Consider the following 26548-nt stretch of genomic DNA (forward strand, 5'->3'; position numbering starts at 1 on the left):
GACTAAATCTACAGTTTATTTAGTCGACTAAAATGTATTTTTGACGGACCTTGATGGTGTCGCAATGGCTGATTTTACACTTGCTGAAAATAGCCGATCTAAGTTCACAGTTCACAACACGACGCGGTGTGCTTAATTGTAGATCAGCTATTTTCAGCATGCAAGCAAGTGTAAAATGACTTACCGTTACTTATACTGGATATTTTGTCCACTAGTCCCTTGCAAACATTTTAGTCTATAGTTTTTAGTTGTTGACGAAATTGTCAATTGTATTTAGTCTTACTTTTAGTCACCATAGCTTAGTTTCCACGTCGTTTCCATTTAGTTTTCGTCAGTGAAAAAGGATAGTCCACGAACATTTTTCGTCACAGTATTAGTCGACGAAATCAACACCGTTTTAGCCTGTAATGTCATATAAATACACCCATCTGGACAGTACAGTATGTCTCGCCACTGGACTGTACTCGGGGCCGTGATGTCACAGAGAGACCAGCTGAGGAGCAGACTCTGGTGGTAACCGCGGCGGTGGCGTGAACAATGCCGGGCTGTGTCCCCCCCCCCCCACCCCCCACGGGGACGGAGGGGGTGAGGGTGACGACGTCACTGCGGCCAGACAGATGGCCGGTCTCATCAACTCTGACAGTTGACCCTCCATTATGAGGAAGCCAACAGTATGTCCACCTGCTGCCACGGGAGGAAGCCTATGGGGAGGATGATTTAGCACAGTATCATATGGGATGCTGATGTCATGCTGTGTGAGACGGCAACACAGCTGGACTGGTTGGACTCTAAATGCTCTCTAAACAACCTGTCAGTGGACGTTTTGTCATAGGAAAGGTTGACTGTGAACGAAACCAATTCATCTTTCTTTACCCCCCCCCCCCGCCCAACCGTTTGACGTTTGCAGGGTTTTTTTTAAACGATATTTTGGGCCTTTCTTGATAGATATACAGTAAGTTGACAGGAGATGGGGGGGGGGGGAGATTATTGATTTAGTAATGGTCTTATTATTATCTTTCTATTTTATTTGAGATGTATTTATTACCCATTAAGAGAAGAAGTCTTAAACGTATGGCCATGTCAATGTGCTGGACAGACTTCATCCGGTTGACCTAATCTTAACAGACCATTTTATTTTTACCGAAAGCAACGAAATCATTTGTTAATTCAATGCAATAGTTTTGTTTTATTTTGTGTCACATCATTGTTCAATCAATACACACAATTGGGGTAAAAAACATAGAATTGAAATTTTGTTCTCCTTTTTTTTATTTATTAAAGTGACAGTTCTTTGCTAAAAAAAAAAGAAACGAAGAAAACAGAACATTCCACAACTGGCTGAAGTGCATGATACAATGTTTTGTTTTTTTTATGCTATCAAATACAGTGAATAACATACTTACATATATCACAGTATACAGTACAGTATACAGTATGGACTATGGAACCGTATCACAACAATCACCATGATCAGCAAAAAACACGACACGCTATACGACCAGCTCTTAATATATTACTTCCCATTTTTTGTGGCGGACTCACTCACTCACTCTGTGGATGCTTTGAGAACCAAATGAACCCCCGCCCGCCCCTCCCTAGAAAAAAAAAAAAGAAAGGACAAATATACACAAAGAAATGAAACAGAATTTAAGACCGAGTGCAAAGTTTCGGAAACAATACTGGTGAGTTAATAAAATAAAACAAAACATATTGCTATAAAAATCTAATATTCAAGTTAAAATAATGTGTGAATTCCTTCATAATATATAAAATCTGTAAACAGAGAAGGGGACAGCGGTCTGTATAGCTTCTACTCAGCCCTGCCCTTTTAGGGGCCGTGTCCACAAGAAAGCTTTTTTTTTTATTAACCCATTCTGACCTGAGATCAGATTCATACGAGGTTTCCACTGGACACACACTGGTCTGATTAACTCATTCTGACCTGAGATCAGATTCTAAAAAATGTCAGTCGTTCTTCGATTTTTCTAAAATAGCAGACCTACAAGCTCGTAGATGAGCTTGTAGATCTGCTATTTTTCAATAGCTAAAGCATAACATGATGCGAACACCAACATGGGTGCCCGGTCAGAATGGGTTAAACAAACTGATACGACCTGCCATAAGCCTGTCACCCAGCTAATTCCAATGCACTTCGCTAGTTTGGAATGGCTCAGAGCAGAAGACAGGGTTAAGCAAAAATATCAATGGGATTGGTACTTAAGATAGTCAACGAGTCACTGCCCTCGTACAGCAGCACATGTGTTACCAATGATGCTGATTTGGGGTGTGTTCAATTCAGGTCAAACAAAGTCAGGGTCGAACTATACTTCTCCAAAGTGAGTGCAGAGAATGTACAGCCACAACAACACTAGAGGGTACCACCCCAAGTTCCTGTCGACATGTATAATTCTGTGATTTTTTTGTATGATATGTTGATGAATTGAATACATCTTTTGTCTTACTGTAACACATGCTGTTGTTTTTTCTGACCAATAAAGTATTCGATAAATCAATCGATGAGATGCCAGATTGCCAGAGCCATTCTGCCAAATGTTATGGTAAAGACCTCTCTCTCTCTCTCTCTGCCATGCATTTCTATGGTAAAGACGCCCTGGGGCCAGTGGGGCGCTTGTTATCTGCCCCAGTGCAGAGCATGGCGTTCCAGTGCTCCCGGCATCCGTGGTTTTTGGCAGAGCGCCAAATGGCGCTTCAAGCTGAGAACAGTTTCACGTTTGGAGACGAGCCTCAAGCGCTCCATTTAATCCCCCTGCTGCATCTGACAATCCGGGCAATTACGACCCGCCGTTGAATCGTTACCACAACCATGAGAAACACGTCTTTAGCGTTTTCAGCTATATAGGGCTAAATGGACCTACCGGCGCATTCTACCAGTGACAGTTACCTTATTGTGGACTATTGGGCCGACACATCACTGACTCACTTTTCCTCACACCTTAACTAACGTCCATAGCATATCATGCACAGTATACTGTCTGCTGCTATGCTCACCTACCACCACTTACCGCAACTTTATGTCTTACTTCAGGTACTTACTGCAACTTATGTCTATTGTCTTATATTCAGGTACATACGGTATGTGTAAATACGTAGATATTTGTGTTTGTTCTCATTGCTTTCTCTCCCTCTCTTATGGAAACAACAAAAACTAAATTTCACCCACTGTTTTACACCTGATTCTGATTCAAATAACACAGACGACGCAGCTGCGCTCGAGCAACAGCAAAAGGCCCGAACGTTTTCAAACGATAAACGCTCAAGTGTGTTCAGTAAAGAAGCACTCTGTGGATACGACATCCAAAGCGTCGCATATCCGCTTCATGTGAACACAGCCCCTCTTAAAGTAAACCCACCTTTGTTTGTGGGTTTATACATCCTATTCACGTTCCAAATAACTTGATATGTCGATAACAAATTCCTAAAATTATTAAACAAAACGTCCCCACCCCCCCCCCCCCCCCCCCCCCCAACGCTGCGTGTGGTTTGTACGGTCCAATTGAACAACAAAAAAAAGACACCCTTTCGATGTGACACTTTGTAACCTGTCTTGTAAACGTCTCCGTCCGTCCGGTCGTCCTTCTCCTCAGCAGTGTGTCCCCACGGAGGCGTACGGCGAGGAGACCTTCTTGTCCCGGCGGATGGTGCTGAAGGGAGACAGCTCCAGCTCGGTGGTGGTGCACTCGTTGTCGCTGGTGGTGGTGGCGGCCGTGGAGGAGGTGCGCCGGTGCGCCGCGGGGTCCGCCGCGCACTCTGCGCAGCAGCAGCAGCAGCAGTCCAGGAAGGCCCGGCTGAACGGCTGGCACAGGAACAGCAGCAGCACCGGAGTCACGGCCGACTTGCAGAACAGCAGCAGCTGGCTGACCAGGTGCAGGATGTCCAGGGCCCTGTGTGTGTGTGTTTTAAGCATTATTTTATACTTTAGCTATTGAATAATAGCAGATCTACAAGCTCGTAGCGCGGCACCGAGTGCCGCACTAACAAGCTTGTAGGTCTGCTATTTTTGAAAAAGTGCCACAAATCTTTGAATATATATATTCTTTCTCAAATCATTGCTTCTGGGAGCGTCCCTGAAACAACATGTTTTCAGATGTGGGTCCACGGCCAAATACACATCATTCTGGAGGTCCTTGACATGAAAAAGGTTGAACACCACTGACATAGAAACAGTTTTTCAGAAAACTTTTTCAGATTTTGAAGACATTTTTGTAGAATCGTCCTCAGGTCTAAATGGGTTATACATAATCGTCTAATCGCCATTATTTGAGATAATCCCAATTATTTTGTCATAATCGCCATAATCGTTTCCATGTTGAAAGATGTTACATACATAAAAAAGCAGAAATAGCAGATCTACAAGTAAGAGTATAGATCAGCTATTTCTGCAATGTTTTGCTATTGTAAGTATACAATTTATAAAAAAAATCAGTAATGTCTTGGTATGTTTCAGCTATTCGTCACATCTGCCCTGTGCACTTTTTCATTACGAAGCCTAAAAGCCAAAGCCAAAATTCCAATGCCAAAAACACAATTAAATCAACTAATCGCAATTACTTGCGTGACAATTAATCGTATAGCCTACAACTTAAACATGTTAAAACGGTGCCAGTCCTAACCTGCGGGGCACGCTGGCCGCCATGTAGACGCTCACGATGTTGCAGATGTTCTCGGGGATGATGCAGAAGCCGTAGAGGATGGCCAGCGCCACCACCACGCAGTTCATCTGGCTCTCCAGGTGGATCTGTTTCTTGGTGCCGCGCACGGCCGCCCGCTCGGCCCCGCGGATCTTGCGCGCCGTCACCAGCGAGCAGCAGATGGTGAACAGCGTGGGCAGGCAGAAGTAGCAGCCGAAGTACCACCAGAGGCGGGCGCCGTCGTAGGTGAGGCCCAGCACGTACAGCGTGTCGGGCAGCTCCGTGGAGATGCGCACCACGCAGCGCTCGCGCGGCACCCGGTCCGGAGGCTCGCCCTCCTCCTCCACCACCAGCTGCCGGATGAGGATCTCGGGCAGCGCCAGCAGGAGCGCGCCCACCCAGATGACCGCCAGCTTGGCGCCCGTGGAGCAGCAGTTCTCGATCATCTCGTAGTACATCTGGACGTTGGTGGCGGCGCGGAAGCGGTCGATGCACAGGGCGCACAGCGTGAAGGTGGTGACCCCGAGAGAGACCACCTGGGGACAGGGTTAGACATGGTGCTATACGTTAAGACGTGGGAATGAATACTTCAGTAGAACCCAGTGGACAGTAATGAAGGATGTAGGTGGAATTTAACCCATTCTGACCCGAGATCAGATTCATACGAGGTTTCCACTGGACACACACTGGTCTGATTAACCCATTCTGACCCGAGATCAGATTCTAAAAATGTCAGTCGTTCTTCGATTTTTCAAAAATAGCAGACCTGCAAGCTCTTAGCGCGCCACTCGGTGGCGCGCTATGAGCTTGTAGATCTGCTATTTTTCAATAGCTAAAGCACAACATAGTGCTAACACCAAAACGGGTTCCCGTTCAGAATGGGTTAATTGAGTCAAAAATGCATTATTTGTCTTTGCAAATGGAAAGTAAGTAGGCCTAACTAAGTAATCCTTAGCCGAGCCATATGTGGCCCATAGGATCTGTGTTTCTGTAGCATGAGGCAGCATCGATTCTACCGTTATGCCATCACAAAGTGTGACGCCCTACCCTCCTTCAAAACCGCCATAAAAGAGCACCTGCGTGCAATTTGCAACTGGACCTAGACAAGTATTTTACTGCTCCTACTATTGATAGTTTCTTGTATAGTATTGTACGTCTTTTTCTTGATAAATAGGACCACAATGGAAACAAGCCTTTTTGTGTTATCATTGTTGTTTAACTGCACCTCTGTACTTTGTTTTTTCAAACCGTTAATAAAGTATTCAAAAGTATACCCTCCCCGCTGCACTGGCATGCCGACCGACCAGTAGGTGTCACTAGTGAGCAGTAGAGATAAGGACAACAGTTCCCTGCCAGCTTCATGCCCACAAAACACACTGGCACTTTTGTTTGTTTGTTAGAGCAAGCCGGGCCAAGCTGGAGGCACCACGACCAGGAAACTAAACCAATGCCGCTGGGCCTCCGCCCTCCCCCCCCCCCCGACCGGTGGGTGCCAGTGTTTTACCTGAACGACCAATCAGATGGCCCCGATGGTCGTTGTGATCGCAACAACAACAACAGGCAACAACAAGTCAAGGGACATGAGTACAGTTGTTACAATCTTATCTAAACCAACAGAGCCACAGAATGTACCTATAGTGTAAACCTAGTCCTATAATGGAAGCCAGCTGACTCTGTTCTCTAGATGCTGCTGCTGTACAACCATATACTGTACACAACACAACACAGCACAGCACAACACAACACAGGTATGGGTTTATGAGTGGATTAGTGGGAGGGAAGGGCGAGCTACAGTATGCCTCTGCTTTTGATACCCCCCATCGTTCACTTTTGTGGGGATGAATTCCGGGATATGTTTTCTCCCTGCTTCTAGTCAGACTGAATTAAATACCTGTACATGTATTCCCTTTTGTGGAAATGTATAGGTGTACTGTCTGATATGCTCTGGGCAAATGTTATACATTTGTCACATTTGTCTTTTTGTGTAGATTCAAAAACAGCTCAAAGTGTGACGTGTTTTGAGCTTGAATTATTTGTACAACGTGTCGTTGTGAAGAAGTATATAGGGCTTGAAGCGGTTAAGTCCCAACCCCTCCTTTTTTTATACAAATATATTAATCTAACCCTATAACCGCATGGGAAGTGAAGCCGTTGAGAGTCAGGGGACTCCATCACTGCACAGCTGACATTCTCTCTCACTTTCTCTCTCACCCATGTCCATTAACAACTGGATTCCATTCAAAGGGAAATGTCGAATCCACATAAACTGTATATGCTTCATTGGACATAGGCTAGATCTACAAGCTCACATGATGTGATCTTGTAGAATTCATTATGTGAAATTGTAGTTCAAAAATGAGTTATTGGTTAAAGAAATGCTAACAATCATAGTAAGATCAACAATAGTAAGATCAATTCAATCAAAAGCAGAGGCATAGATCCAGGCACGTGCAGAGAGTGTTAGAGAGGCAGGGGCTGAAATCCAATAAGAGGGTGCACTTTTGGCCAAAAATAGCAGATCTACAAGCTCACAACGCGTCGCGCTGCGACACGTTGAGAGCTTGCAGATCAGCTATTTTCGGGACGCAACCCTGCACTCGTCATCTATTGGAGATGCGGTGTAACGACATGGATTTCGAAACAAATTAGTTCAATGCAAAATGCTGCGTTCAAGTTCAGAGGGAAAACAAAATGCTATTCTCCTGAATGCTGCCTTCCGGTATAGCATGGAAAGGAGAGGAGGGGCATTTACATTTCTTTCACCATAGTAAATGCTGCATTCGTGGTCTGGAAAGGGCAGCTGTTTTACAGACGGGGTAAAAGGGCAGGGGCTGAAGCCCCCTTTCATATCTATGTGTGCAGTCCCTGTATAGATCCCCCCCAGCAAATGTAACCCTGGTATACATTGTTCTAATCTATGGGTAGAGAAAAACATCCTAAGGGGAGGAAGGAGGTCTGGTCTCTCTCAAACCAGGCAGGAAGTTGTCTCAGACGTTATCATCGCTGTCGCCGGGCAGAAACCTTGTATCTCCAGTTTTTTTTAGCCCCTCCTATTGTTGTATGTCCAGCTTTTGGTGTATGTGCACAAACGTTGTCCTAACACAAACATTAACCCATTTAGACCTGAGGATGATTCTACAAATTCCTTCTAAATCCTGACAGTTTTCTGAAAAACCCATGTTTCTAATATGTCAGTCGCTCTCAAAAACGTTCATGTCAAGCACCCCCAAATTTTATATGTATGTATTTGGCCGCCGACCCTCATCTGAAAATATGTTGTTCCAGGGACACTCCCAGAAGCAAAGATTTGAGTTAAAAAAAACGTTCTCTGAAAGAATATATATATATTCAAAGATTGGCCCCACATTTTCACGAGTTTTCAAAAAATAGCAGATCTACAAGCTCGTAGCGTGGCACTCTAGCGTGGTGCCGCACTATGAGCTTGTAGATCTGCTACAAACATTGAAGACGAAGGTGAGGACGCAAATTCTGATTGGCCGGAATGAGTATGTATGATGATAAGATCGCCCCTCACTTCATACGGGTGTGGGTTTTTTTATATACGTTTTTAATTTTATGGGTTTTTTTTAACTCATGGCCCACTTAATACATACTACAGTGTCACCCAAAAAGTAGCGAAAATAGCCAATCTACAAGCTGACAACACGTCGCATCAGGTATTGTCAGCTCGTAGATCAACTATATTTGTCATTATAGATTGTATTTTTTTATTGAACGTGAATGTTAAGTAAATATCGAACCAATAAAAACATTAACAAGAGCTGGTGACTCTACACTGAAAGAATTGACAATTTGGCCAATGTGGGATTAAAAAGATCATTAAAGTGTCACTAACTACCTATATGTGCAGATATCCTATGCCATCCTGGCCACTAGGAGAACACGGCACTGGCTTCTGTATGTTTATATGAAGCAATCTTATTATACTACCTAATGACCTGTCACCTCTCATTACATGGTGTTCTAGTAATTACCACCAGACACACGGTCTGCATGGGGGGGTCGGCTGGAAAAACAGCTTTTAGTAATTTAGCATCAGAATTACTTTCAACAGACATTCAAATTGGATCCCTTGGGGTGATGAAGGAATTTAGATGTGGAGGCCATGTGCATGCTTCAAATATTCAAATAACGCTGACATAATCATTAGCAGTTATCTGTGTGAAACTGCATGCTGATGCACGATGATTTTATATTGTTTGTGATTGTGTTTCAAGCACTGTTGAAAATCAGAGCTTTGTGGTCTCACTGTGGTTTCCCCCGTTTACATAAAGGTAAAATGCAATTAAAATAATATAGAATAAAATAAAATGTACTCTTACACAGACAGTGGTGGACAGAGTATTCAAACCCATAGGGCCAGTACAAGTATAGATACTTCCGGTCAAATTTTACTCTACTACAGGTGAGAATTCTTAGCCAACTTTGTTTAATTTCTGTTCAGCTACATCACTGTATTTTACTGTACTTCTCCCATAGTAAACATGAGCCAAGTGCAGTCTCTCTGTGTGTGTGTGTGTGTGTGTGTGTGTGTGTGTGTGTGTGTGTATCGTGTGTATGTAATGTATGCTGCTTGTGAGTCATGACTCTACAGTAAGCTGCACCGCAGTAGTTCCAGGAACGTTATGATCATATCGCCTCATATCGTCGCTGTCAGGAGGAGACCTTGAATGTCCAAAACCGTTGCATATAACAGTTCTTTTTTTTTTAAATATATTTTTTATCCCACAATTTTGTAACCCATTTTTCACCCCTGTGTCAATCATCTAATGTGATCCTGGGCTCTACACACCCTCCACCAACCTAGTCCCCATATATGGGGGACAAGGGGAGAGCAACGGACTTGAATTCATGCTTCCTTCATGCCCGAGTGTCCAAGTTGCTCCTTTACACCTGACAGGGGGGAGTTTCAGGGAGGAACACGTTATTCCAACCAGCATATAACAGTTCTGATGGATCCAATGTAGTTAGTGTTTAGTCACAAGCTCTTGTCAATACTTTTCATTGGCTCATTGATGTATACAATCAACTTTCACTTCATATGTTTTCTTCCAAAAGTAGTGAAGATATCTGATGTGTTGGCGACACTCTTGTACAACGCAGGGAACATATTTAAAAAAACAAATACCTTGAAATGCGGATATATAAGGTTTTCTTCCTGACGGCTATTCGACTGTGTTCTCTGATGCTCATTAAGTCACAAAGGGAACATGCTCTCATGCTCTGATGTTTGGGGGGGCGGCAGGCACAGGCAGCAGCACTTTGCCTCCGTGTTGTTGCCCTTGTCCCTCATATTGGGGCCTTGTTGGCAGCACACGGTGTAAACAGTGCAGAGTGTTTTCCTGGCCCAGGCACACCACAGAGCCCAGAAGAAGACAGAGTGGCCAGTGAGGAGGCACAGGCCCTTTCATCTGTCTGAAGGATTTCTGGCCTCCCGACTAGGAGGAGGGGAGGGGGGGGGGGGGGGAAGCAACCATGGAACAAACAGACAGGGGGTGGGGGAGAGTGAAGAGGATGCAAGTTCACCACTTTTCAAACCTGACGTCCTAATTCTGGGCATATCATTTTATTGTTGAAAGTTCTAAGAAATGTCTCCCCCCCCCCCCCCCCATCAAAAGACAACAGAACTAAAAGCACACAATGTGCTACTTCCACATCAAGCTTCACACTACAGAAACAGGACAGGCCCAGTGTTGATTTCGTCGACTAAAACTAAGACGAAAAATGTTCATCGACTACCTTTTTCCACTGACGAAAACTAAATGGAAACTAAATCAAATCTAAGCTATGATGACTAAAACTAAGACTCTAAATATAGGGGCAGCATGGCTCAGCAAGGCTTACTTACTTTTACTTAAAGAGTAGAGCCTGATCTTGAGCAATGTTCAGTGTTTCAACAGGGTAAATGAAAAGGAAGCATGGTCCTCAGGGAAGGGGAGGACGGGGTTCGACCCTTTGACATGTGGGCGAACCGACGATCAACTTGGTGACCTATACCGATTCCCAGACAGCCTCTCTATCCGACTGCATACCAGATGTCCTCAAACCTTTTCAGGCTGCAAAATGCCACTCCTTTCCATGCCATGCCGGTTAAGGCAGCATTCAGGAGAATAGCTTTTTTCCCCGAAGTCTCCTGAACTTCTGGACTACTTCATCAAACTAGTGTTTACTTTTTTACAGTAGGTTTTACTCTCGAGTCTCAAACTGGCGCTATTTCTTTTTCTCAACAGTGAGAAAAGCAGAGTGGTGCTGGCTGATGATGTAAATATACACTGAACTTACTCTTTCGTTTCGTTGGAACAACGTCGCTACGTAACAGGTGTGACGTTATGAAACACCAGTCAAACAGGAGGCTGGCCAGACTAGATAGCGACAGAATGACAAAACAAACTCACGGAACACAGCGAGTTGTCGAGGCATCCCATCGTTTGACTCATTGTCCCACGGATAAATATTGTGAAGCTTGGGCTTGTAGATCGGTGGGCGGAAATGGGGTTAACGTATAGTACAACCGTTACCACGGCACCCGAACCTCGCTCTGTCCTGCTCAGGCAGTTTTATGTGTCGTGTCAGAGTAAGTGTCTCTCCTCGTTGATCTGCAGCCTTATAGCTCAGCTTAACGTCGTCCGACACACAGACAAGCACATTAAACACAATGACACATTAATGTCTGTCATCACATCAGCATGACAGCAATACTTCCCTCAGAGCTGTGTGTGTGTCAGTGATGCCATGATGATGTCCGCTTATTGCTACAAGGGACTTTGGGCTTGTTTTTCTGTCAAGTCGGCGCTTGTAATAAAAAAGAATATTGGTAGTTGCGGGTCGCAGGTCTTGCTTTTTCTGCTTATTTGGGCTGAATATATGCTTCCTAATCCTAATGTTGTTTAGTGTGGGCTCCAATCGAATGTTTGTTATTTAAGGTAAAAAAAAAAAAGCTGATCTACAAGCTCACACCGCATTGCGAGCTTGTAGATTGGCAATTTTAAAATAGCTGAGGGCTGCGTATAGGCCTAGGTTTAAAGCGCTCATGTGTCAGTCGCTTCTTTTGGGCTCGTTTTCAAAGACCTCGTTGCTTCTCTCGCGAAAATCTGGCAACACTGTGTCTCCTCTGCGTCCACAATGACAGATTTTCACATGCGGGCCGTGGAGGATTGTGATTTCAGTTGCCCCAGCAGCCCATTAGAATTAACATCCCCTCTGTTTGGTGTAATTACACCCCATTAGTCGCATGGTTTGAGAGCAGCTTAGCATAGCAAAGCCAATGCGTCGTTTGCCATTAGATGGTTGTGATGAATCCTCCCGCCGGCCACAGACATTTAAATACCACTATTGATAAATGGCATACACAAGCAAAGGCTGGGTTATAACATGTAATACGATTACAGCAGGCTAATCTAATGGTTAGTGGTCAGTTTTGCAATGAAAAACGACCAATGAGGTTATTAGTTTATGGGCGGCTGTGGCTCAGGAGGTAGAGCAGGTCGTCCAATGATCCCTGGGTCGGCGGTTTGAATCCCGGCTCCTCCTGTCCACATGTCCTTGGGCAAGACACTGAACCCTACATTGCCTCCAATGAGTTGGTCGGTGTGAGCTCGCCACCATTGGTGTGTGAATGTGGGAAGTGAGGACGCTGGTGTCGACTGTTCGCCGCTTCACCTCCCAATGTATGAATGAATGAACCATTGTTCATTCATTCATACATTTTGAGCACTTGGAAAAGCGCTATAAGATGCAATTCATTATAGTATACCTTATTCAGACGGCAGATTTCTATTCTTTACTCTGTAAGACCCATGGCTCCTGTTTAAACCAGTGGCTTTCAACCTTTTTCATATCAAGGTCCATTTATTAGGCATTTGAGCCACAAATCAACATTTGATGAGATTTAGCCTCTCAGACCCAAGACTTGGAATATCTTTAGGATAAGATTTTGTCCACAATTCCATGCTGTATTGATGTGGCACCATAGGAGAGATAACAAGCAAACGATATAAAATAACAATTATTCTACATTCTCTAATTGTGTAGACTTCTTCTTGTAACTTAAAGGACCACTTTACCACTTTTCCTATCTTCTACCTATCTTAAGTCTTCAAATAATTGGTCCTCACTAATGATCATGATAAAAAAACAATCCAGGCATCTGTCTCTCATAGGTAAGGCTGTGGGCAGTTCAGAAACCCGTCCACCAGTGACATCATCGATGGGGAATCCAAGCTGATAGACACTGCAGGCTTTCTAGCCCTGAAAAGTTGCAACGCGAAAATGGAAGCCATCGTTCTCACGATAATACATTTTTTTGTAAAAATGATCTGCCTAACGATGATGTCACTGGCGGACGGGTTTCTGAACTTGTGCCATTTTATCATGATTATTAGTGAGGACCTATTATATGAAGATAGGTTGAAAAGTGGTGAAGTGGTCCTTTTAACAATACTTATGAAACTCTCAAGTGATCCGTTTTTAAGTTGTTTGATTCAGAATTTGATATTCATTTCATCAGACATGCCTATTCTCCTACTAATGCATGAGGGGTCGTATACATTTTTTATAACTTTTTTGGGGAAAAACAAAAAAAAACTGTTTTAATAATAAAAAAACATTAAAAAACATGCCCCCCTTGCGTATTAGAAGGATAATATCAGTCCCCAGAACCAAGGACTTTCAATGAGTCTAACATGGTTAAAATGGAGTTAATGTGTGTTTTCAGACATTTAACCACTTAAACCACCCATTTAGACCTGACATCGGAATTTAATTTTTTTTTATTAAATTCAGACAGTTTTCTGAAATACCTATATTTCTATATCAATGGTGCTCAATACTTTATGTCAAGGACCCCCGGAATTATCTGTATTTGGCCGCCGACCCCCATCTGAAAATATTTTATATTATAAGCAAAGATTTGACTTAAAAACGAAAATATATTTTCAAACCCAAAATGGGTTAAACCGTATCTACGATTTTGAGAGCTTGTAGATCTGCTGTTTTGTTTTGTTTTGTTTGTTTGTAACTAATTCGCCGTCAGTAGACATACAGTATCCATATACGTTTGACAGCAAAAGCAATCCAAAAGTAACCAAATCACGTATATTACTGTAGTTTCATTGCTGATTATAATCTGATTTCATCTCATTCAAGCCATATCATGGTTCTCTATTTAAAGGTCATGATAGTACATTATTAGGGCATCATGATGTGTAACCGAAACAAAAGGGAAAAAGTCAGCTCACTAAGCAGCTTATGCAGTTCAAGGCAAGCACACGCTTTGTTTTGATACATCAACAGCTTTTCTCTGCTGCTGGTGTCACAAGCCGTGACAACGTGGCATAAGAATAATTCCATAATAATGTCAGAATAAAGCAGTATTTTAGTCACACGGTAGTATCAGAGTATAATGCCACTGTCTACGTATACGGTTTTCAAATGTGGGAGCCGGGCGGGGACCACCCAGGTGTCCTTGAGCGGAATTACATCCAAATGTAGCCTCACACAGGTCTGGATTCCAGGGGTTCCCCGCATGCAGCTAAAACCAAACAGACCCGGCTCACAGGCACATTTGGTTAATTGGTTCCATTTGTATACGCTCGGATTTCAAATAACTCACACTAACTCCTACTATACTGTAACCCAAAATATAATGCCGTTTCCACAACTCAAAGTGCCATTATGAATTTAACAACCACTTTCGTGCCTTAATTACTGCTTTCAGAGCAGGTTTTGTTTGTGAAGGCACTCAGACGTTGCGTTGGCCTAGCTTCCACTGAATGAGCACAAGTCAACTAAACGCTCTCCATTAACCATGACACACGAGGCCTAATCTCTGTCTGTCTGAGAGCCGCCTCTTAACACATATGTTAATCCGCCTCACGCATGTTTGTTTGGGGCAGTAGGGGGGCCACGTTGGGGGGTTGGGGGGCATAGACTAGTACAAAACAAAACAGTACCTAGGTGTTGTGTTGTTTTGTGTCGACTTACTGTCTTGACTGCACATGTGTTGGTTGTTTGCGCCGTACAGAGTGCCAGGTTGAACAGCTGCTTGTGTTCGTCTTGTGGGAATTGTGAATTATGGGCGCAACGACTTTTACAAATAGAAAAAAATAGCCAGTCTACAAGCTCACAACACAAAACAATCACACATGTGATGCGTCAGCTATTTTCATAATTCTTGCGTTACTGTTGTATGATAAAGTAGTATTATAAAATAGGCCAGTGGTTAAAAAAGTGGTTAGAAAAGACGAATCAATTTAGTTGATCAAGAAAGATTCATTCGATTTTTGTTTGCATTGGGTTTTTTATATCAAAATAAAATATTAATATAAGATATTCTAAAACACGTATCTCCCTCAAAAACAAGCTTCTCCATTATTCGATTAATCGTAAAGGCAATCAATAGAGAAATTGCTAATTCGCTGAGAATATAATGTTTAGCAGTTGCAGCTCGACTGGGGATCGTGTAAGGAGAGGGTCTAACTTTATACTTTTCCAAAGAAACATCATTACGTCATTCATTCTGTCATATTGCACTATTGAGTCACTGTATCACTGAATCAATCACTGTATGTACATTTGGCCTATTCACCTAGTCTAGTGTATTGCTTTGGTTGCATTGTTTCTTTTTGAGTGGTGCAACCACTCCTACAACCAGCAATGTCCGCGTACACCTATATGTGTGGTTAATCTATGTGACGTTGAGCACGAGTATATGACTTATTAGTACCAGTAGGGGGCACCAGAAACAGAGAGGGATAGTGCATGCTCTGTTGCCTGCTAATTATGAGAGAGAGGTGTGGGGGGGGGGGGGGGGGGGGGGGGGAATTGCAACACTCAGTTCACACGGGTGTGATTTTTTACTTGTGCAGCACTTTGGCCGACTACGGACGTTTTAAGTGTGATATAGAAATAAGTTTGTTTTGACTTGATGGTTACTGTCAGATGTATATCCTTCTATCCACCGGACACATCTCCTTTCCGGGCCAAAGGATCAGTGTTGATTTCGTCGACTAATACTATGACGAAGAATGTTCGTCGACTACCTTTTTTCACTGACGAAAACTAAATGGAAACTAAATGAAAACTAAGCTACGATGACTAAAACTATAAGACTAAATATACTGACAATTTCGTCAACAAATAAAAACTAGACTAAAATGCTAGGAAGGGACTAGTGGACAAGAGATCCATGTATAAGTCATTTTACTCTTGGTTGCATGCTGAAAATAGCTGATCTACAAGCTCACAACGCGTCGCAGCACGACGCGTTGTGAGCTTGTAGATCGGCTATTTTCAGCAAGTGTAAGAACAGTCATTACGACACCATCAAGGCCCCGACCAAATACATTTTAATCGACTAAATCAACTGTAGATTTAAAAGTCGACTAAAATCTTATGATATTTAGTCGACTAAAACTAGACTAACACTAAGGAATTCCAGGTGACTAAAATGTGACTGAACCTAAATGAAAACTATTCAAGACACTATGACTAAAACTAAAATTTGCTGCCAAAAACAACACTGCCAAGGACCTGAGAGAAGGAGACGAAGCAGTCATCACGACTCCTAGATTCCTAGATTCATTTTAATCGTTTGTTTGTTTGCACATGAAATATTCTAATCATTTTGCGACATTTTTATTTCTTTCCCCCAGAGAGTTTATTTTTTTCTTCCCATCACAAACATGCTGTAAAGAAATATAGCATTGTTTCGCAAAGTGGGATCCGGGGGACCAAAGCACTCGCCATATAATAATAATGAATTGCATTTTTATAGCGCTTTTCCATTTCCAAGTGCTCAAAGCGCTTTACAACGGTTCATTCATTCATACACTGGGAGGTGAAGCGGCGAACAGTCGACGCCAGCCAATAGCATCACAATCATTGTAACCACTTTAGCCATTTATATGTTGGCTATTCAAAAATAGCAGATGTACAAGATTTTACTTTGAAAAATGTTGACAACGTTTTAACACAAATCTTCAAAATATTTTCAGACGGGGGTCTGTAGCCAAATACATGAACATTTTGAGAACCACTGGCATAGAGACTTACAGAGTCCTATATTGTCAGCTGAGTTTCTGCAGTCTATTACTGTCCCTGTGACGCGGGTACCTTGTGGACAGGACGATACCATCGCCTACCTTCCCATTGTTCTGTGTACAATAGATTGTTGACACATAGCTCGCAGCCACAACACTCCTATAAGCTATACGGTACATTTGGGTGTGAGGGGTATACGGTATCATGCCATTGTCCATACCTAAGAAACATATTCATATCACTGAAATGAAGATTGATGTGGTTCTGTGGTTCTTATTGTGATTTTATATTTCAGTTGTGACGTGTTGTGAGCTTAATGTATATAATGTACTGTATTGCGTTTGTGTGTGGACACAGGGTGCAGGGAAGCAACAGCAGCAGCAGCAGCTTTTACTGAGAGCAGCAGTTTTGTGGTAATAATCCACAAAATTCGAACAATACTTTGTATTTTTTTATCCAAGTTCTATCAGTGGTTGCGTAGGTGGTCTTTTTTTAACTATATATTTTTGATCTAAACTGGAATTTTAATGTCTGGATCTGGATTGAGCCCTTGCTCCTGCTACCTCTTGGGTGAGGCCCAGGCTCTTTGTTAGGCTTGGTTATAGCCTGCTGCCACCAGGTTTCACCTAGGCAGCTTTAGCCTTCAAACACCAGGCACTGAAACAGCCTGCAGCCAGTCAACAACTCAACACCCAGCCCCACAAGGCCTACAACAGCCAGGCTACACCAGGCCTCCAGAAGCCAGGCTCGATCTACCCCAGGGCAGGCCTACAGGTGCCAGGTAACATCACGGCTCCACTAGGCCTCCAGCAGCCAAGAAACTTCAGACTCCACTAGGCCTCCACCTGCCAGGCAACATCAGGCTCCACTAGGCCTCCAGCAGCAAGGCTACACCAGGCCTCCAGCAGGCAGGCTACCCCAGGGCAGGCCTCCAGCTGCCAGGCAACATCGGGCACCACAAGGCCTCCAGCAGCCACACATCACCAGGCTCCACCTGCCAGGGCAGGGATCTGTTTGACTCTGCATAAAACATCTCGGTTTTGTGTGACCTTTTGTTAGCTGTTTTGGTGAGTTATTTTGGTTTGTTTGAGTTTTTGTTTTTTTCCCCCCCTCCACTTTCATTTGACTTTTTGCAATCAGTTACCATGGGTCCCAAAAAGAATGCAGTTGTCCAGGAAGAAGAGTTTGTGACTGTCTCTGTTCTTAATGAGAGGTTAGATCAACAAAAGCAATTTTTCAAAGAACTGATGGATCTACAAGAGAAGAACTTTAAATCTTTCTTAAGTCTCATCATGGACTCTACCACAAAAAGAGTTGATGAGCTGTTGAAATCAGTCTGTGACCTTAAACATAGCCTGGAGTTCACACAAGAAGATAGTTTTTTGTTTTGAACCAGGCAGCACTTGAGTCAAGCACTTTGTTGCTTGGCCAACTGCAATCTGATCTTGACAAGCTCTCCTCTAAAGAAGACTACCTAGAAAATCAGTCTAGGAGAAATAATATCCTGATCGATGGTATTGAGGATTCTAAATCCGAAACATGGCAAGAGACTGAGATTAAGATAAAAAAGATGATGTATGATAAACTTGATTTGGACTCCAAACTGATTGAGATAGAGGGGGCACACAGAATTGGCACCTTTCTGCCAGAGGGTCGACCCAGATCTATAATTGCCAAATTGCTCAGATATAAAGACAAGGGGCTGTATTTTGCGTGTCTTAAGTACCAGGTCTTATTACTTAACTTAAGACCTGGAGGCGTGATCAATGCTCTTTGGCCAGTCAGAATAGCCAAATGGCATGCATTAATTGCCTAAAATATGCAAACGAAGCAATCACTAGCGATTATTTCAATGTGGAAACATTTAACAAATTATATGTACCAACTTACCTTACCAACAATAGAGTACCAACTCCCACTCACATCTGTTTTCTACTTTTCACCTGAATGTACAGAGCCTAAATAGCCCCAATAAGTATGATCATCTCATAAGTTATCTATCTTCAATGAATAATGAATTTTCAATCATTGCTCTTTCAGAAACATGGCTTTCAGGATCAACTAAAACACTATATGATATGTCTTCATATAACGCTGTTCACTCCTTTAGATCAGAGAGAGTGGGAGGTGGTGTGTCAATGTATGTGCATAACGGGTTTCAGTTTTATGTTAGGGATGATCTTTCTTTTGAGCATCATTCATCCGATGTTGAATCTGTTTTTGTTGAAATTCCTTCATGGTCATCTTTTAATGGCAAGAACGTTATTGTGCGGTGCATCTATCAGGTATGTCCTGATACCGATATAACAGCTTTTAATGATATTCTGACATTAACACTAGACTTAATAAATAAAGAAAATAAGTTATGTTTCCTACTAGATTATAACATTGACTTCTTTAAAAAGGACAATGCATCAACTGCTGATTTCCTAAATACCATGTACTCTAACTATTTTTATCCTGTGATCTACAGACCAACAAGAGTGACCAGTTCTTCTGCTACTCTTATTGATAACATATTCACAAATTCTTTGAACAATGTAGCTCAATCAGGCATCCTGTTAACAGATAATATATCAGATCACTTCCCCGTTTTCTTCCTGTCCTTGCCATTTAGAAATGAACATGAGAGAAAAAATAACAGCGATACATTTCGAGTTTTTAACACTAGGATTAGGGAGCGGTTTGGGAGATTGATTTGTAATATTTCCTGGGATGATGTTTATGAGTAGGCTACTCTGATGTGCATCTTGCTTATCAAACATTCATTCATTTGTTGACTTCTGTCTTTCATCGCTGCTTTCCTTTGGTTAAATCCAGGAAGAAGGCTGGTGAAGGTCTTTGGAAACCATGGTTTACATCAGGTCTCTAAAAATCCTCTATTCTAAAAAATAAACTATATAAAAAGATCCTCACAAATCCCACTCCACTTAATTCTGCAATTATTATTTTTTAAATCTAATTTTATAGTTTTTGTGAGCAAAAATCATAGAGCTAAGATCTCTATTGGTGGGATTGAAATTAGTCAATTTCATCCACCAAGTTCCTAGGAATCCTGGTGGATGAAAAATTGTCTTGGAAAGAACACATTCATACAGTAACCAACAAAGATCATTTGGTATCATCAGAAGAATTAGGGGCCTGGTTCATCAGGCTTGCCTCTTAACCCTTTATTACAGTTTGATTTATCCATAATATCTAATTTATTGCAATATTGTTTGGGCAAGTACATATCCATCCAATTTACACAAATTATTAATTATTAAAAATAAATTTGTAAGAATAGCTTCCTCTACTCACTATTTGGCTCCATCTGCTCCTTTGTTTAAAGATCTAAATGTATTGTCTATCTATGACATTAACAGTACAGTCCTGTTCTTTCATCTATAAATGCACTTACCTTCCAAATATGCTTCCTACAACTTTCAAAGAATATTTTAAGACCAACTCTCAAGTTCATGATTATAATACTAGACAATCTGATAATATTCATCGTCCCTTCAGCCGTACCACTCTTAGCCAGTTCTCCATTAAAGTCAGAGGTTCTTTACTCTGGAATTCACACATACTTATTGCCAACTCCTCATCTTCGCTCTGTAACTTTAAACATAGATTGAGGGCCAGCCTCTTGAAGCAACCCTCTCCACTTGATTCTAACGTAATGTAGCTTTATTGCGCATACTCAGACACAGATAGACATGCATGTACACTAGGCACACTCAGGCGTGCACGTTCTCTCACACACACACACACACACACACACACACACACACACACACACACACAAGCCCTCCATGGGTTTCTTTTCTCACCTGCACACACTTCTCTTTTACTGATGTTAACTTTTTTTTTGTACTGTTTTATTGTACGAATAAACTTAACTATTTCCGGTGCATAACACAACGTGCAACCAGGTGTAGCCAGGATTCACTCACTCACTCACTCACTTCAACAAATCAACAGAATAAGCATTAGTTTGGGGTTATTATAAATGTCACCTCACATTCACAATAAAATGGATCGACTACGGTGTCCCTGGCAGTTAAATCGTTTTGGTTACAGATTCTTTTGTTTTCCAACAAGGGGCGGGTCGACCAGCACCGACTACAGACACAACTGGGTCAGTCAGTGTAGTGTCTGCTGTCTGTAACCCTATAGCTGACACCATAGTAGGTTGCCTCAGGTATGTAACTTTCACCAACCTACCAGTGCATGGGTGTCAAAAGACTGTAATGTAGGCCTGGGGGGTCCTCAGGGTTACTACAGGGAATACTGGAGAACTCACCGGTTTACCAACTCGCCGCAGCGAAGCGTGGAGAGAAACAAAGTTTCAATGTCTACATGCTGTCTTATCTAGTATATAGTACAGGGGTTTTCAACTGATTATGAACCAGGGACCACCACCCTGACTGAGAATCAACCTGGGGACCATTGTTGTGTTGGGAGGTGGGATACCGTCGTGGTGTGGGGGAAAGAAATTAACCTTCCATATTAAACTCATGTTGCTATTCATTGTAACTATATTCTATGAGTAAGCAGACACTTGCGATTGATTATGGGCACATTTCCTTATAATGGTGACTCAACCAGGCAATCCGGTACGGTAGATGGTTCTGTGGAAGTTCTTGACATCCGACTTCCCAGTAACTGACAACATCGACGCATCATCATTTGTCACCAGATCATTTACTGCATTGTTTCTCAACTTGTGGCTGCAATAAATTCAAATACGAATCTTCACTTTCCTACATTACTAAATGCATGGTCAGGGACCAAATGCAACACCTTCACGGACCACCAGTGGTCCACGGACCACCTGTTGAAAACCCATGGTATAGTATGTCAACTACTAACTCCCCACACACGTTATTATAGTTAATTTCCAAAGTGATTCATTTGTGCAATTATCTGTCAGCTAGATAATGATAAAAAGGTGAGTATGTGAATATAGCAATGATAGTACCAATGCTATTTCAGGATATTGTTTACTAATGAATTACATTGTTTCGGTACTTTGGTGTTTAAACTTTAGCATTCCTACTTCATCTAGTGTAAACTCTAAACAACTATCCTCTCTCTCTCAATTCAATGCAATTTAAAGTGTGCGGTCCCTTCCTTCTCCAAGGGAAGTTTTCTTTGGTCTACATTTCATACTTTTCCTACCAGCACCTCCCCCACCTGGATGTGCACAAAAGCTATCCGTTTATACCAGCAACACCAGCCTTCGTATTCCGAGGAGAACTTTAGCCAACAATAGCAGATCTACGAGCTTGTAGATTGTAGCTATTTTTGGCAAAGATGTTTGGTGTAGAGATAAAAAACAGTACAGTGCCAAAGGTCAAGTCTACTAAGTATTGACGGTTTATGTGGTTGAATGTCTGAAAGTACACATTCACATGATAACATCCAACACAACACTATACACAATGATAGTGTTTTCAAACAAGTCTATGAAGCTACAGCGTCTATGAAATATATGAAAAGGTTTACTGCAACACAATATTGGGGGCCAACTGCGTCCCTACTTCAGCAAATGGAAAGGTGTTGGTAAAACGTAAAGTTTTGAGACACTAAAAGGTATTTTGGGATTGTGGGAATTTGTGGCCGATTCCGCTATCAACCTACAGAGGTACCACCAATATCAACAGGTTTCTGGTCCTCGCACAAAATGTATGTGAAACATTGCATTTGTTTGCTCCTCCAAAACAATCACGTGATATCGATTACCTGCATTTAATTGCACGTACTAGGGTGTGATCGATGTCACTGTAGCTACAATTATTGATGGATCACATTATCGAATGTGTGATTGTGTTGAATAAATGCATACTCTGATATGCGGCTGGTAAATGCAGGACAGCTGGGCATGGGGGGGGGGGGGGGTTCCTTTACACCCAACATACTTCATCGTCTGAAGTTCATGAACATTTAATATATACAGTATACTGTCAAGTTGGTTTGTCACATTCTTTTCAAATACTATACAGGTCTACTGAAGAGAAATGATCCAACAGTTCTCAGCTCAACAGTTTAAAAAACTAATCCCATTTCACGTCAAGCTCGGCACACCTGGCCCCGCCTTTGATCAGGTCCTCTAACTAGGGACACACATCATGAAGCCCCATTTACGCTTTGTCATAATGACGGTGTTCCAGACCGAAAATAGCAGATCTATAAGCTCACACAACACAGCGTCAAATCTGCAACACATTGTCTGTGGCATTCCTGCCTAACATAATGTACTCTTTCAGTCAATATGGACACTAGTTGGACACCTCCCAATCTGATTCATTCATGACCAGTACATCTCCACACCGGTCTGTCTCCACCTATGCACATCTACTCATAGGAAACACTGACCAGACCGAGACCACACACACAATAAACACATGGATTAATTGGTTTAAGTAAATAATAAATACACTTTGTGTAACATAGCTGATCTTGCTAAAGGTTTGCCTATTATGACATAATGCCCTGAATAGGGACACTATGGTTCATTTTATGTCAGTAAACACTTAATGAATAGTTAGTCATTATACCCTATACTTCAGTTGACTAGGGCGCCCCGGTTGTCTATACTTGGTGATTTGGGTGAAAAACCCCACCGGTCCGCCCCGGTAACAAGATGTGCACATGCACGCACTACAGTTGGGGGGGGGGGGGGGGACGACACACGACAGGCCAACAGCACGCGCACCAAGGCCCGCCCCCGTTCGATCATGATTGGCGGTAGGCCCCTCTATCCTGATTGGATGAAGGCTGGGCCTTCATCCTAGCCAAAAACAAAAGGTTTTTTGACCCCCAGGGGTTAACTGGGGACAGGGAGGAACTCCTTATATGGTCAGCACACTCTATAGTAGGGACCAAACAAAAAAATAAGTCATATTTAAATTAAGTGAGTATATAATATACTCACTTAATATAATATATATACCTTTAAGCTCAAAACGTCTGAAGTTCGCAACATTTAAACAATTTGGAATACCGTTTTGTATAACCTTTTATCTTGTATGGGTGACCCTGGCACAAAAACACTGTCAGATGTGGGTCTGTGACGGGTGGTGGGTGGTTGCACTTGACATACATGTGTGAGTGTTTTATCATTACCTCGATGTAAGGGATGACTTTGCAGGAGAACTCTCCCAGCAGCCAGTTCTTGGTCAGCTCGTGGAAGGTGACCAGGGGCAGGCAGAAGAAGATGACCACAAAGTCCCAGAAGGCCAGGTTGGCCAGCAGAGAGTTGGAGATGCTCCTCATGTAGTAGTTGTGGCACACGATGCACATGATGGCTATATTCCCCAGGATGCCCACCACGAAGACGATGGCGGCGAAGACGACCAGGGCGTACGCGCCGTACGACTCCGCCGTGAGGGGGTAGAAGGGGTTCCAGACGCGCTTCCGCTTTCCGTTCGTGTTCTTGGGTATGAAGTCGAAGATGTTCGGCAGCGTGAACTGCTCATAGTCGCTGCTTTCGTTGAACGGGAAGTCCGTGCCCAATTGCTCCTGCGCCAGGGGCTTGGGCAGGGCCTCCCACATGGCCAAAGACGCCGCTTCATGGCTCCTCTCTCCATCTCTCCGTCCACCCTTTACGTCTCGCCTCTGCCGGCTGTACGCCGTCTTTTTCCGCCTGCACATTTGTTCATGCTTCTTATTGCTCTTAACAGGATAGTTCGCGTCACTCTTGCCATGGCTGCATCCTCTTCTCCCGTGCGTTGCCATGGCAGCAGCAGCCGCCTCGCCCCGTAGTGTGCGCCACGGTCCCTCTCCTCCTCCTCCTCCTCCGTCTCCGTCCTCGGCGCGTCCTCCCCTCGGTCCTTTCTTCGGATGCTGCGTTTTACGCACGGCGCGCGACGCGCCTCTCCTCGCCACGGAGTTCAGCGCGGCGTCGTGGAGGTGGTGCTGGTGATGCTGCTGCGCCCGGGCGTTATTGCCGTTGACGACAGCTCCTCGGTCCTCGCGGGCGGCGGCGGCAGCGGCACGCCACGAAGTCCCGCTGCCACTACGAGCCTTGTGTACATTCCTGTTTGTGGCGGTGGGTTCATAATCGCCCGGCGTGAAAGTGCCCTTTGTTTTCTGCTGCTGCTGCCCGTCGTGTGAGTGACTTAACAACACGGCCTCGCTACACAGCGAGACGCACAGCAATCTCAGAAGTGGCAACAACATCGTTCTTTTTTTTTTTTGTCTATTGATCTATTCTATCGCACACATGTGGGACCAACACGAATCGTGATCCGCGGCGATTTTATCCATTTGTGATTTCCGTGGTTCGTTGACAAAAAGACCGTGAAAACTACACTCATAACTCCCTGCAGTTGCGCACAATTGTATTGTTCTGTGCGCAAATCTGGACTTCACATGTAAAGAAGTGGTCGACTTGCCCTGGTAGTATGCAGCAGGTGCGTCGCAGAGATAAGCTCCAAATAGTCCGTTTGTTGTTCACAGTCTACATAAAACAATGAAGCCTTTTCTTACCCAGATAAATCTCCTCAAATGTCCCCCCGCGGTGTTTCTTCTGAGCTCGGGAAGACAGACAGAGTGTACGCATTAAAAGTCACCACAGAGATCCCCACGCGTCATTCTCCATGTGTGCGCGTCGGTCCGTGTAGCTTGCTGGACATTTTATCCCCCGACAAGTCGACAACACAGAGGTGTTTAATGGGAGTCCAGCAGGACAGTCAGTCGGTGCCGTCGGGTCCACACTCAGGCCCACAGAGAGAGGAGAGGCCACGGTCGGTCAGGATGGATCTGTCGAGTCGAGGAGGTGCCAAGCTCGGTGTGGAGCCGCGCCGAGCCCCGGACATCATAATGGAGATTATAGAGGAGAGACGGAGGGAGGGACAAGCGCTCCCCCTGGTGGCTGAAACCCTGATCTGTAAACACTACAGACCATGCAGTCACAAACCTATAAACTCAAAATCAAAAACACCTGGTTTGTTCACTACTCAGTCAGTACTCGATCGATCACACTTAAGTAATAGTACCAATTCCACAATGTAGAAATGCTCATTTACAAATAATAGTCTGGAATTCAAAATGTAGGCTACTTGAGTAAAAGTACAAAAGTATTCGCAAAAATATATATTTAAGTACTGAAAGTATAGCCTACTCATGTAGCAGAAAGTCCCATTTCACAATGAAGTTTCCAAATGTAAGTAGCAGATAGACAAGCTCACAATGTGTCGCTTTGTGAGGCGGTGTGAGCTTGTAGATCAAATTGTCCAGCAAGTATGCATAGGGCTGTGAGTTCTATTAACCCATTCTGACCTGAGATCAGATTCATACGAGGTTTCCACTGGACACACACTGGTCTGATGAACCCATTCTGACCTGAGATCAGATTCTAAAAATGTCAGTCGTTCTTCGAATATTTCAAAAATAGCAGACCTACAAGCTCGTATCGCGCCACTCGGTGGCGCGATATGAGCTTGTAGATCTGCTATTTTTCAATAGCTAAAGCATAACATGATGCCAACACCAAAATGGGTGCCCGGTCAGAATGGGTTAAAGTGGTTAATGCTTTTGATTGATTGAAATATTTCTTAACAGTTTGCAGAATTACTGTACATTTCAAGCACAACTCAATACAAAGACTCATGTTAACTGTGAGTGGACGACCCAATAAAGCATTACACTTGTTTACAAGAGGGTCCACCATGTTCAGTTCATCAAAACATTTAGAGACGTACAATACAAATAGACACTTCTATATAGATGTATGCATGTTTTGTAATAATAATCAAAATGTAATACGTTGCTTAGTAGCCTAACTAAAGTTGTCAAATAATAGTGGAGTGAAAGTACAATCTTTGCCTCTGAGTTGTAGGACAGTAGAAGTG

The 26548-nt window shown here is 43.2% G+C and overlaps 1 protein-coding gene across 2 annotated transcripts; it reads right to left on the reverse strand.

The window, feature by feature from the left end:
• Positions 1–1620: 1620 nt before the first annotated feature.
• On the reverse strand, positions 1621–25478 carry gpr37a (G protein-coupled receptor 37a). 2 transcript variants are annotated; one of them, XR_013963992.1, is made up of 4 exons: positions 23820–25478; positions 4632–5185; positions 2106–3902; positions 1621–1874 (listed from the first exon to the last, which is right to left on the reverse strand). XR_013963992.1 is itself a non-coding variant. In XM_080762537.1 (3 exons), exons 1-3 carry the CDS (start codon positions 24873–24875, stop codon positions 3602–3604), a joined length of 1911 nt encoding a protein of 636 aa, XP_080618663.1. In that variant the 5' UTR covers positions 24876–25478; the 3' UTR covers positions 2096–3601. The 2 variants fall into 2 exon arrangements, 1 of the variants encoding a protein (XP_080618663.1); XM_080762537.1 differs by lacking the exon at positions 1621–1874 and having other exon boundaries at positions 2096–3902.
• Between the last annotated feature and the right edge of the window lie 1070 nt (positions 25479–26548).

The sequence above is a fragment of the Protomyctophum bolini genome, assembly GCF_963924005.1.
Source record: "Protomyctophum bolini genome assembly, chromosome: 4".
Taxonomy (NCBI): domain Eukaryota; kingdom Metazoa; phylum Chordata; class Actinopteri; order Myctophiformes; family Myctophidae; genus Protomyctophum; species Protomyctophum bolini.